The sequence below is a fragment of the Vulpes lagopus genome, chromosome 19 (assembly GCF_018345385.1).
Source record: "Vulpes lagopus strain Blue_001 chromosome 19, ASM1834538v1, whole genome shotgun sequence".
Lineage (NCBI taxonomy): Eukaryota > Metazoa > Chordata > Mammalia > Carnivora > Canidae > Vulpes > Vulpes lagopus.
Genome location: NC_054842.1, coordinates 30,263,544 through 30,275,642, shown reverse-complemented (window position 1 = coordinate 30,275,642; position 12,099 = coordinate 30,263,544). Strand labels below are relative to the sequence as shown.

Below are 12,099 nucleotides of genomic sequence, written 5' to 3'. Positions count from 1 at the left end.
ATATCACCAAACTGCTGAAATTTTGAAATTGGCCAGGAAAATACATTTTCTTTGGCCAAAGTATGATCAGCAACTCTTGTCAGCAAACAAGAATGTATAAAACCATAAGTAGAAAATTAGGCGTTTTCTATTTGTAGTGGAATTATCTTCATGAAGGCCTTGGGGCATTGTGTTTTAGATCATTTCCAAAACAGATAAAGAAGGGAATGTAATTGATGCCGATTAAATACTTTGAAGGTTTCTTAATTTTAAAAGATGAATTTTCACTCAAGCTTTCCAAATAGTTCTAAAAGCTTATAGGAAACATATGTAGTCTTCCAATTCGTCTTTTCTTTTTTTGCCCTTCATGAAGTCATATGACATTTTATGTTAGAATGTTGAAAATAGCTACTTTAATTCTATAGCTATTACTAGAAAATTTGGGGTGCCTTTGGGCTGATTTAGGGGATTGTTTTTGTAGAAGTAACTTATCTGGACTTTTTTACCAGCTTATAAATGATAGTGTCATTTCGCCAGCTTCTCAGAATAAACTTGCAATTTTTGGAAAGATATTATTCAATATTTACCTCATTTGAACTATAACAAACCATGAATTTAAAATAAGCAAAGGAAACAATGAGCTTCATTAATTAGATCTCAAGACTCATTTTCTCCCTCAGTCAAAAAGAATTTTAAGCTAATGTTAATCTACTAGGAATTTTGTGCATTTTAATATAACTTTGGCTCAGTTAGTAGTGTCTGAACAGAGTGGAAACACATTTTGAGAGACTTAACTTGGATTTAACTCCGTTTTCATAGGCATTTCAGGGACTATCCTTCAAGTCAGATTTATTTTTAAAATTAAAAAAAAATTATTTGAGAGAGAGAGAGAGAACAAACAGAGGGAGCAGCAGAGGAGAGGGAAAAGTGGGCTAACCCCGCTGGGCAGGGAGCCTGATGTGAGGCTTGATCTCAGGACCCTGGGATCATGACCTAAGCCAAAGGCAGACATTTAACTGACTGAGCCACCCAGGCACCCCATGTTCAAGTCATGTTTAGAGGTGATATTGAAAAATTCTTCCTGAAAATCTTATGAATAATCAGGGCACCTGGGTGGCTCAGTCAGTTGGGCATCAGACTCTTGATTTCAGCTCAGGTCATGATCTTAGGTTAGGGTTGTGGGATCAAGGCTCCCTCCTCAGGGAGGAGACTGCTTGAGATTCTCTCTGCCCCCCACTGCACAGTCTTTTAATCTCTCTCTCTCTAAAACAAAATAAATAGATCTTTTTAAAAAATTTTTATGAGTAATCCGTTTTCAAGGGAAAGGTTTTAAATAGTATTTTTTTTTAGTTGTTTGATAGGAACAGATATCAGAGAAAAGCTCCTAGAATGTTTTGCTCCATGGCAGACATGGTGCATCCTTTGTTATATGAGACTGATACTAGTGTATCAGTAACTGAACAATGCCTTCTGAGGGTTGGAAAGGATCTTTGAAGTTATCTGCTGTCATTTTCCATCTGGGATTTTGTATTTAGCATTCTTTTTTTAAGATTTTATTTATTTATTCATGAGAGACACACACAGAGAGAAGCAGAGATACATGTAGGGTGAGAAGCAGGCTCCATGCAGAGAGCCTGACGTGGGACTCGATCCCAGGTCTCTAGGATCAGGCCCTGGGCTGAAGGCAGGTGCTAAACCTCTGAGCCACCAGGGCTGACCTGTATTTAGCATTCTTGAGATCTGACCTAGTACTCCGCTAGACGGTAGGGGTGCACAAAAGTAAGAGTAATGGTATAGGTAAAAAGACAATAATTACTCTCTGAGTTTGAGGAAGGAGATACTTCTTACTAGGTAATCAGAGATTCCTCACAATGGAAGTGGTTCAGAAGCAGAAATTTACTTAGGAATGATGGATAAAGTTAGCACACTGTATGTTTGAGGAGCAGGAGTCTCAGCACTGGAGTCTCAGTAGAGCATAGAATAATAATTGTTCTCCAGGAGCACTGCAGTTACTCCTAGCAAAGCATATTTGCAAGATAGCAAGGAAAGATTAAAACAGTAAATTGTTTCCCTTAGTCCTAATTGAGTCAGATGTCATTAAAGCCATGCTTTATTGGGACGCCTGGGTAGCTCAGTGGTTGAGCATCTACCTTCAGCTCAGGGCATGGTCCTGGAGACCTGAGATCGAGTCCCACATCAGGCTCCACTGAGGAGCCTGCTTCTCCCCTCTGTCTGTGTTTCTGCCTCTCTCTCTGTGTCTCTCATGAATAAATAAATAAAATCTTAAAAAAAAAAAAAGCCTTTTTGAGGTGAAGCAAGCATCCATAACTCCAGGATGACTGACTGTACAAGGGGAGAACCATGATTTGCTTTTACCTGTCATACAGAAGCAGGAGGCAATAAAGGTGAACCTTTATTGAGGTGAAGCAGACAAGTGTGTGTAATTCAACACAAGTTGAATAAATATGCACCAAATGCGATATACTTATAACTATTTATGGTGTACCTTCATAAAAAATCATATTTACTCTTACGTTTCAAAATATTTTTGTACGCAAACATTTGCTTTAAAAAGATACATGTGTGGGATCCCTGGGTGGCACAGCGGTTGGCGCCTGCCTTTGGCCCAGGGCGCGATCCTGGAGACCCAGGATCGAATCCCACATGGGGCTCCCAGTGCATGGAGCCTGCTTCTCCCTCTGCCTATGTCTCTGCCTCTTTCTCTCTCTCTCTCTGTGTGACTATCATAAATAAATAAATAAATAAATAAATAAATAAATAAATAAATAAATAAATAAAAATAAATAAATAAATAAATAAATAAATAAATAAATAGATAGATACATGTGTATATTATCAACATAAAGTTTGGATTTCACATTGGTAAGTTTTTATTTTATTTTATTTTTTTACATTGGTAGGTTTTTAAATGCAAAAGAAATGTTTTTTCTTATTACTTACAGACACAGGGAACATGGAAGTGCTCCACCAATATGGAAGTGAAAAGCAAAAGCAGCAGTGGCTCGAGCCTCTTCTTCAAGGGAACATTGCCTCCTGCTTCTGTATGACAGGTAAAAGCAAATCATGGTTCTCCCCTTGTACAGTCAGTCATCCTGAAGTTATGGATGATGTAAAGAAACGAAGAGGTGACTGTGTTTCAGGCAAATTTGCCCATGGACAGAGATATGTATATGTTTGTTTTGAGCTCAGTTTCAAATTTTGACATGTTTAAATGTGCAGAATAAAATTATCCTACCCTTTGGGAGGATACCAGGTGATGTTTCCTGGTAGTCTACTTTAGGCATTTAGCAGCAGAGTAAACCTAACTTCATAATCTTTTGACTTACATTTCTAAAATTGCCATCTATGCATATCTATTATCTTTTTTTGCTCTTATCTATGAAATATTCATCTTTGTAATAATTTTTATTGTAGTTACAAAATACTTAATTCTGCCATAAACCTAGAAAAATACAACATTCACCAATGCTGGTCACATAGTTCAAATTATGATCATGAAGAGAAGTAAAATTAGGAGCATGTTAATAAAAATGGGTTTGGTATCATTTGTACATAGGAAGCAGCAATTAAGAATTCTTCAAAGGAGGGGAGGTAGGTGAGGGAATGGGGTAACTGGGTGACGGGCATTAAGGAGAGCACCTGATGAGATGAGCACTGGGTGTTATACTATATGTTGGCAAAATAAATTTAAATTAAAAAAATTCTTCAAAGGAAAAAGTCATCATTTTATAGTTGAGCTTACTATTAAACTAAATGTCATCTGGCCATAATTTTGGCCAGATTTAAAAGTCTTCTATAACATTGCATATATTTATAATAGCACAACAGATCTCCGTTTAAAATCAGTAAGAGACATTTATTGAACATCTGCAGTATGATGTTGTCTACAAAGAACTAATTGGAGGTTATAAAATAAGTACACAGCTCTCTCTCTAAAGAAGCCCCATGGGTCTCTAGTTATAGAAATAGAACACAAAAAATATCAGAAGGACTCATTTAAAAGAGCAGCATAGTAACAAGTACAGATTACTATGATTGAGGGCTAGCCTGTACATTTTGAAATGCCATATAGTAAAGCAATTGTGTGAGGGTGTCCCATGGAAAACTTTCTGAAGACATTGTGTTGAGCAGGCTTTACAAAATGCAAAATGAAAGCAGTACTGATGGAATTTGCAAGGCACGGTTAGAAATTATCTAAGATAGTAAACTAGGTGGTGCGGGAATCCAGCTTGCAAAATCCTAGTATTTAGTAGATTTCCATTGTGGGCAATAAAGAACAATATTTTTAATCTACTTTTGATAATTGGAGAAAGGATTGAGTGAGTTATCTCAAACCATGTATCTGAGGAAAACAAGGACACAGTTGCTGATCCCCAGTGTTCGAAATCCATTCGTTCATTCTTCCAATGCACATTTATTGAATACCTACTAAGTGTAGGTTATAGGAGAACCAGGGTGGAAGGGGGAAAGGATAGGAACATTCCTCTATACTCAAAGAGTTCAGATTTCCTTATCTAAAGTCTCTTTTGTAAATTATTGATGTTTGCCTGCCTATAAATTCAACCTTTGCTTATTTATAGAGCCCAATGTAGCTTCAAGTGATGCCACAAACATTGAATGTAGCATCCAACGAGATGGAGACAGCTATGTAATTAATGGCAAGAAATGGTGGAGCAGTGGTGAGTATTCAGATCCATCCTTTGTCCCAGCTACTATGTTAGAATATGATAGTTATTAGTTTCATGATCATAGTTCTTTAAATTCTACCTTTGAAAGCATATTCAAATTTAGAAATATTTGATAAAAAGAAAAGTAATTTTTATTTCTTTTTAAATACTTATTTATTTAGGAGAGAAGGAAAGAGTGTAGGGGTGGGAGCAGGGAGGGGAAAAGGAGAAAGGGAAAGAAACTCTAAGCAGACTCCATGCTGAGTGCAGAGCCCAACGTGGGGATTGATCTCAGAACCCCAAGATCATGACTTGAGCCAAAACCAAGAGCCAGAGGCTCAACCAGCAGTGCCACACAGGCATCTCAAGAAAAGTAATTTTAAGATAGCATATCTTGATTAGGCAATATTTCTTTTAAGAGCAGAAAGCATTTTTTTCTCTTCAGTTTTATAGTTCACAGTTTTTTTATAGTTTGTGACAGAAAATTCATATTAGTGCACACTATTGATCATTGTAATACCTATTAAAATTAAATTTCAGTAGGGATATATTAAATGAACTCTGATAATTCATAAATAATTATATTTAAAGAGATAAGATATACATGTTATTAAAAATTGTTTATTGTGTCACATATTTTTATTGCTTAAAAATACAAGTGCTTAAGCAAAAAAATCAGAATCTATACATAAGAAATGTATTTAGTCAACTCTCAGTAATAGATTCACATAAATGATGAGCCCTTTAGGAAATTGCAAAATTGGCACCTAGGTAAATATGATTATTGAAAGATTGCTTCTAACAGGATAGCCAGTTTATTACTAAAGAAAATTAACAACATGGAAGCAGATTATGTGTTCAGAAATTTATCAGGGACAAAATGAAAAAAAAATGAAATTTACTAGGGATGTATTAAAAGGACCAGTAAAGCTTTTTATGTATTTTTTGATTGTTCAATTGTTATTCTTTCTGGGCTCTTTGGAAATCACTTATAAACTAAGAAACGGGAAAAAAGGATTAAACTTTGTGTGTAGTTATTCAATTACTGAAATCATGCAGTAAAATCATTCTTACATTAAAATTTAAATCATTTAAAATCAGAAATGCTCCTTAATATGTCTTTTTTTATTAATCTGTTTCAGATGGTCTAATTCATAGAATGGTGTCTTTATTATTTATGCCTGTTAATACTATTTTCTTGTATTGTTAATTTTAAGTTCATGTTTTGCACATTTATTATTTCATTTCCTCTTCTTCCTGGCTGCTACATTTGCCCCATCCTCCCCCACCTCTTGATTGCTGTAAGTTGGCACCACAGTGTTTGAGATTTAAGTTTCACAATAAAGCAGATGTTTTATCTGAAGGAGAAGCATCATTCATGTGTATCGAAGCAGGGGACAGCAGTTTTACGTTTAAATGCTAAAAGTACTAGTTGGCTCTGTGGGATCTTCTGAATCAAAAGGAATCTCTTCCACATTCCGTCTTTGTCTTCTCCAGGACCCATATTTCTTAGCAACTTTAATAATGTAGTTTTTAAAAGAGGCTCCCATGAAAACATAGAGGATTGGGTTGAGGCAGCTATGAAAAAGTGCAATGCTCTCTGTAATTTGGATGGCAACATCCATGCGTTTGCTCATGTCGCAGTCAGTGATGAGGGAGTAGATGATGTCTATGACTTGGCAGAGCCTGACAATGTTATAAGGCAGCTGAGTGACCATGAAAACTATAACCACTGTGAGCAGAACTTTGAGGGGTCGGGATTTTTTAATGTCGGGCATCCTGATGAGGGTCCTTGCTGTGACAAAATAGCACACTCCCATGATAAGAAAGGGTATTACAAATCCGATGCAGATTTCCAGCATTTGAATTGATGCTTTCACCGAAGTTCCTAGGTAATATGGAAAGATGGGAAGGCACCTGGCCTTGTGATTTACCGTATAAAAAACCAGCTGAGGTATACTCAGCAAGATGGCAGTCATCCAGACACAGAAACAGACAAGCCAGCATGTTCTCCCCACTCCTGACTGACTTGGGGCTTTAGTTACTGCCCAGTATCGGTCTATGCTGATACAAGCCAGAAACTGCATTCCAGACACAAAGTTGACCGTGTACAAGGCTGAAGTGACTTTGCACATGATTCTCCCTAAAACCCATCCATGAACTGCATTCACTGCCCAAAAAGGCAGAGTGAATAGAAGGAGTAGATCTGCCACTGCCAAATTCAAGATGTACACATCTGTTTTGGTTCTCTGCTTCTTGTAATAGGCATAAATTGCCACTACTATGGAATTGCCTGCAATTCCAATGATGAAAGCTATTGTGAAGAAGGCAGGCAGGAAAACTTTTGCAAATTTTCTGACTTCTTCTTTTATACAGATCACTTCATACTGACTGTAGTCATGAGTGCCATTCACTTCATTTTCCTCATAATAGTAATCTGTTGACTGGTTGTGTTCCAAAGCCATGGCTCCACTGTAAATGTCAAAAAGAATACAGAATATTCATTTTAATATTGTTTAAAAGGAAGCACTTTTTTTCTAAAGAATTCATTCATTCACTCATTCTTCCATTTATTTATTTATTTATGAGAGAGAGAGAGAGAGTGTATGAGCAGGGTGAGGGGCAGAGGGAGAAGTAGACTCCCTGCCAAGTAGGGAGCCCAAAGTGGGGCTTCACGTGGGGCCCCATCCCTGGACTACAGGATTAGGACCTGAGCCGAAGGCAGACGCTTAACCACCTAAACCACTCAGACGCCCCATAAAAGGAAGCACTTTTTAATCTAGCATATGTTTTGTTCTTTAACTAGAGAGATTGTTGCCATAACCTAGGTGCGGCTGAATCTGCTGCTTTTTGAAATTTAGAACTCTTCAGTGGAGGCCACATTGGAATACATCCCTAAGATTAGTTCTTCATCCTTTGTTTTTACAAGTCTATGTGCAGGAGCTGGGATTTACACAAGAAAGATAAAAATAATACCCTGAGGAATTTTCCTAAACATTAAATCCTAAATCAAAGTAATGATTTTTATGTAAAAATAGTTTTTAAAATATGAAAAGTTAGTCAGATTTCAACAAAAGGAATAAAAAATATTCTATTTTTTACATATACAACTTTTTGGTTCTTATGCAGTATATCAACAGTAAATTAAATAAAATATTATTTTATTTATCTAAAAGAAATTTATTTTTATTATTTATAGACTTATTTTTAAAAATAAATTCATGGGTAGCCCCGGTGACTCAGCAGTTTAGCGCTGCCTTAAGCCCTGGGCGTGGTCCTGGAGTCCCAGGATGGAGTCCCACATTGGGCTCCCTGCATGGAGCCTGTTTCTCCTCTGCCTGTGTCTCTGCCTCTCTCTCTCTCTGTATGTCTCTCATGAATAAATAAATAAAATATTTTTTTAAAAAAAGTAAGAATAAACACTGAGGTAATTTATTTGTTATTTTAAAATAAATTTATTTTTATTTTTGTTTATTTTTTTAAAGATAAAAAGCGCTAAACCGCTGAGCCACCCAGCCTGCCCCTATTCTTACTTTCACTAGATGGCCTTTATAAAACAAAATCTCCTCTAGTTAACTTCCCTTCAAAACCTGTCACACATGCTGAATGCATGCTACCATTCAGTAGCATCATTCCCCCAGTTAGCTAAGCCTTAAGCCTACACTGTCCTTGACTTCCCTCACCTTCATCTCTAATTTCCAGTCAGCTCCTAAATTCTGATTTTTACCTTCCAAACAGATTGTGAATCTGCCTCTTCCTCTTAATTTGCCCTCTTTGACACATCTGCACAATTCAACCACCAGGGTTTCTTACCTATTACAGTACCTTCCCAACTGGTATTTGCTATTCTTATTCCTCCTTACCACCTCTTTGCCAAAATCATTTTTCTTATTGCCAACAGAGTTCTGTGTCTCTGAAATGTCCATCTGTCACTCTTCTGCTTAATTCCTTACCTGAAAGACAGTTTCTTCACCTGAAAGCTACAATCCAGGCTCCTTAGCATGATGCCCAAGGCTCCCTCCATAATGTGATCCTACCCATGGTTCCTGCTACATCCCTCTACTATGCACCCACGCCGTGCTACATCTCTCTACTACACGCCCCAGACAGTTATAATACTCATTTGCAAGCAGTTTGTTGGCACATGCTATGCTGCAGCACGTGTCTACATCATTACTCATTCTGTTCCTTCATCTGATAGACTATTTCCTGCCCTTCCCTTAAAGGGCCAATTCCTCCTCAATTAACTTGGCCATCGCCTCCCCAGAAGACTTTCCCGATCCAATATCTACATACATACCCACGTTCATTCTCAGAGAACTGACCCCATCCTGTGGAAAAGATGGGTTTCTTAGTTTCCTAAGAGTATGACCTGTTGGATTTATGTTTATAACTACTATAGAGTGACTGGTATGTACTAGGTGCTCAGTAAATACTCTTCAAACTTAAGGTTTTACAAACAGGTAGAGCTACTAGTCTAGAATGGATAGATGATATGGCAGGAATCTTCTGGTCTCATCATTAGTTATTTTACCATTTTGGTTCATTATTAAGATGAACTTGCACAGAATTCACAAGTTTTAAAATGTATGTAAAAATGACTTTCAGTGTTTTATACTGCTGAGTTTTATTTTGCCTTTTCCTTAGCTTTTCTGTCTCTGTTTGGTTATTTTTATCCTTGGAAGAAGCTCTGACATTCTTACATCATCATTAATGAAAATATTATTTTCAAAGCAGTGTGTCATCTTATGGTACATTTCCAAAAATATATTCTTACCCTTTTTGGATGAATAAAGCAAAGAAGTCTCCTTGATGAGGAAGTCCTGGAAGAACTGCTTTCATTATGTAAAAACCAGGTGCCAGCAGCTTAAAATGACTACGTTTATACTTAAGTTTTTTTGAAAAGTTCCAATCTGGAAGACCGTTCTGGTCATCATTTTCTTATGTGTTAATTATTAACCCAGTATGAACTTTGTTCTTTCTTTCTCATTCATCTCAAATGAGAACCTGATGATAAGGAATAGTATACCCAAATAATATAAGATATTAAGGAAGTATATTTTTAAATAAGAATCTTACTAAAAATGTGGGTAAATAGGACAAGAATGGAAATTATTTGCAGAAATGATCCTTCTGGCAGATATATAAGAACACATTTTAGATGTCTATAATTATGACAAGAATAAAAAAATAGCATTTGTAAAACAAAGCAGAAAAAAAATGGTATAGCAAAACCTAGTTTCTCATTAACAAAGTTTCATAGGCAAGTAATGGGATTAAAATAATACCAGAAATAATAAAATATTTTCTTCTTGCTATATTCAGATTTTTTAAGATTAAAGTACATAGCTGTTTTTATATAGCTCTTTTTTTGCATGTTAACATTTAGACTTTTGCACATCAAGATTCCCTCTACATAGGTAAATATACAAAGTCTTTGGGCTTTAAAAAATAATCTTATCCAAGTTAGAATGAGAAAAAGAAAAAACCAACCTGTTTCAGTGTGCAGAGAGGAGCAGTCTTGAGTGCAGAGTAAAATCAAATGACCTCTTTAACTCAGGCTACTTTTGTTTTCGTTTTATACCCCGCCTTTGTCTTGCATCCAAGAGGGCTTTCCTGAAATTTAACCTTGTGAGCACTTGATCTTTTATTTTTTGTATCACCATGCTGTGAAGTCCTATCCAAGTTCCAAGGTGTCTTAGGGTACAAATTTGAAGGAATTCTATCTTGTTTCAAAAACTACGGACCTTTCAAAGTTTCCACTTAGAAGAAAGGAACAAGAAAGTGCTTGCAGCTGAGGAACCAAAGGCCAAACCAAAAAAATACACTTGAGAGAGCATCAAGGCAGCTAATGAGCACTTGTAGGTAGGATCTAGAGAAATACTCTCAAAAGTTATTTTGTCTAAGAAAGAAAAGAAAAAGGACTTTGACTCAGAAAGTTCTCTCTTTAAAAAGAAATTATCTTAAATTATCACGGACTAAATTCTGAATGATAATTAGGCATTTGTAGAACAATATTTTTTGTGCCATATCATTTAATATTTTACTTAAGCTATTAGACTACTCTTGGTTTTTCTATATTTTTTCCCTGTCGTTGACCCCAGAATATGCCTTTCCCCATGACTTTAAACTCTCTTGCCTTCTTATAACCTTTCTTTCTTTTTTTTTTTCAAAGACCAGCATATAAACCTTCAAAATCCTTCAGTCTGGGGACATTGTTTTTTCCTTGCTTCCAAACAAACGAAAATTAGAGAAGGGATTCATGCAGATTCAGCCCTTCTTATTTGAACTGAACTCTCCATGTATTTATATAACAATTCCCTTTATTTCTTTTCTCATGCAAAGCTAGGCTCAGTCTCCACCTGCAGAGCTTATTTCAGACCCAAGCCAATTTTTCTCCCAGCAGTTGATCAAAGTTTCTTGTAGATTCACTGAAAGGAGGCTCTAAGTCACTGGACCTTCTCTTCCTTTTCCTTCATCTTCCCACAATTTAAGTCTGAGAATACTGCCAGCTTCTCCTCCTTGTTATTCACCATTCTTTGAGGAAGGGTCCTTTGCATGTAGCTAAGCCAACTCACAAAAAAAAAAAAAAAAAAAAAAAAAGGTGCGTGGATTTATGGTGTTTTTCATTTTCCAAGGTGTAGATACTCCCACCAAAGCCAACTTAAAATATCAATGTGAAGTCACTGAAAGCAAAGTTGCTAAGAGATGAGCAATAAATAATCTCTTGGCGGGCTCTTCCACACTATTCCAAGTGTGGAATAGTGCTGTCTATCCTGCACCCACTTAGACTAGCAGCACACCCAGGGCGCTCTTCCTGGGCTGCTGACTTGGCCGGGGAAGGGATGCATCTCTTACCATGGCTGATCATTGGTCTCTGATGCCTTCTGACAGATGCTGCACTTAATGTTATCCCTACATAAGTTATTAAGCACTATCTGGTCTTTCCCCTTCTCTTACCCTCTTACCTCTTGGTTGTTGTTGTTGTTTTTTGTACAAAAATATTTCTTTAAAATGAGAAATGCATCACAACAAGCTATAAAACTTAAGAGACCAACAAACACCAAAACTTCAACAAAACATTTCGATAAACTGCCTGACATATCTCAACAGTACTGTTTTTCCGGCATTTTTAGCTGTACATCCTTTTCTTCCAACTCTACTGAGGTATAGTGACAATTAAAAATTGTTTATGTTTAAGATGTAAAACTTGATAATTTGATATATGTTTATACATTGTGAAATATTCACCCCAATCAAGGCAATTAACATCCATCACCTCACATAGTTATGTATGTGTGATGAGAAGCTTAAGATCAACTCTCCTAGCAAATTTCAAGCTGTTAACTGTAGTCATGTGGTTGTACATTAGCTCTCTAGAACTTATTTATCTTGCATAGCTAAAACCTTCTGCCCCTTGAACAACATCTTC

The 12,099-nt window shown here is 36.4% G+C and overlaps 2 protein-coding genes across 5 annotated transcripts in view; one reads left to right on the top strand and one right to left on the bottom strand.

Annotated features, from left to right (window-relative positions):
* Positions 1-12,099, top strand: part of ACAD11 (acyl-CoA dehydrogenase family member 11) — a 105,251-nt gene that overhangs the window by 45,838 nt on the left and 47,314 nt on the right. For both annotated transcript variants that reach the window (XM_041734169.1, XM_041734170.1), the window contains exons 12-13: positions 2,943-3,050; positions 4,581-4,679. In XM_041734169.1, the coding sequence (XP_041590103.1) occupies positions 2,943-3,050; positions 4,581-4,679 (207 nt within the window). The remainder of the gene's footprint in view (positions 1-2,942; positions 3,051-4,580; positions 4,680-12,099) is intronic.
* On the bottom strand, positions 5,269-11,209 carry ACKR4 (atypical chemokine receptor 4). Of its 3 annotated transcripts, none has more exons than XM_041734175.1 (2): positions 10,161-11,209; positions 5,269-7,139 (listed from the first exon to the last, which is right to left on the bottom strand). In XM_041734175.1, the coding sequence occupies exon 2, from the start codon at positions 7,130-7,132 to the stop codon at positions 6,080-6,082; it is 1,053 nt and encodes a 350-aa protein (XP_041590109.1). In that variant the 5' UTR covers positions 7,133-7,139; positions 10,161-11,209; the 3' UTR covers positions 5,269-6,079. The 3 variants fall into 3 exon arrangements, with proteins under 3 accessions (XP_041590109.1, XP_041590108.1, XP_041590107.1); XM_041734174.1 differs by lacking the exon at positions 10,161-11,209 and adding an exon at positions 9,445-10,091; XM_041734173.1 differs by lacking the exon at positions 10,161-11,209 and adding an exon at positions 8,621-9,395.

What these genes read in the sequence shown, in the direction of transcription:
- ACKR4 (XM_041734173.1), bottom strand. Translation starts at nt 8,691, where the DNA reads ATGGAGGGAGCCTTGGGCATCATGCTAAGGAGCCTGGATTGTAGCTTT. An exon ending in GTGAAGAAACTGTCTTTCAG is followed by an intron (nt 7,140 to 8,620) that starts GTAAGGAATTAA and finishes TGACATTTACAG; the next exon opens with TGGAGCCATGGCTTTGGAAC.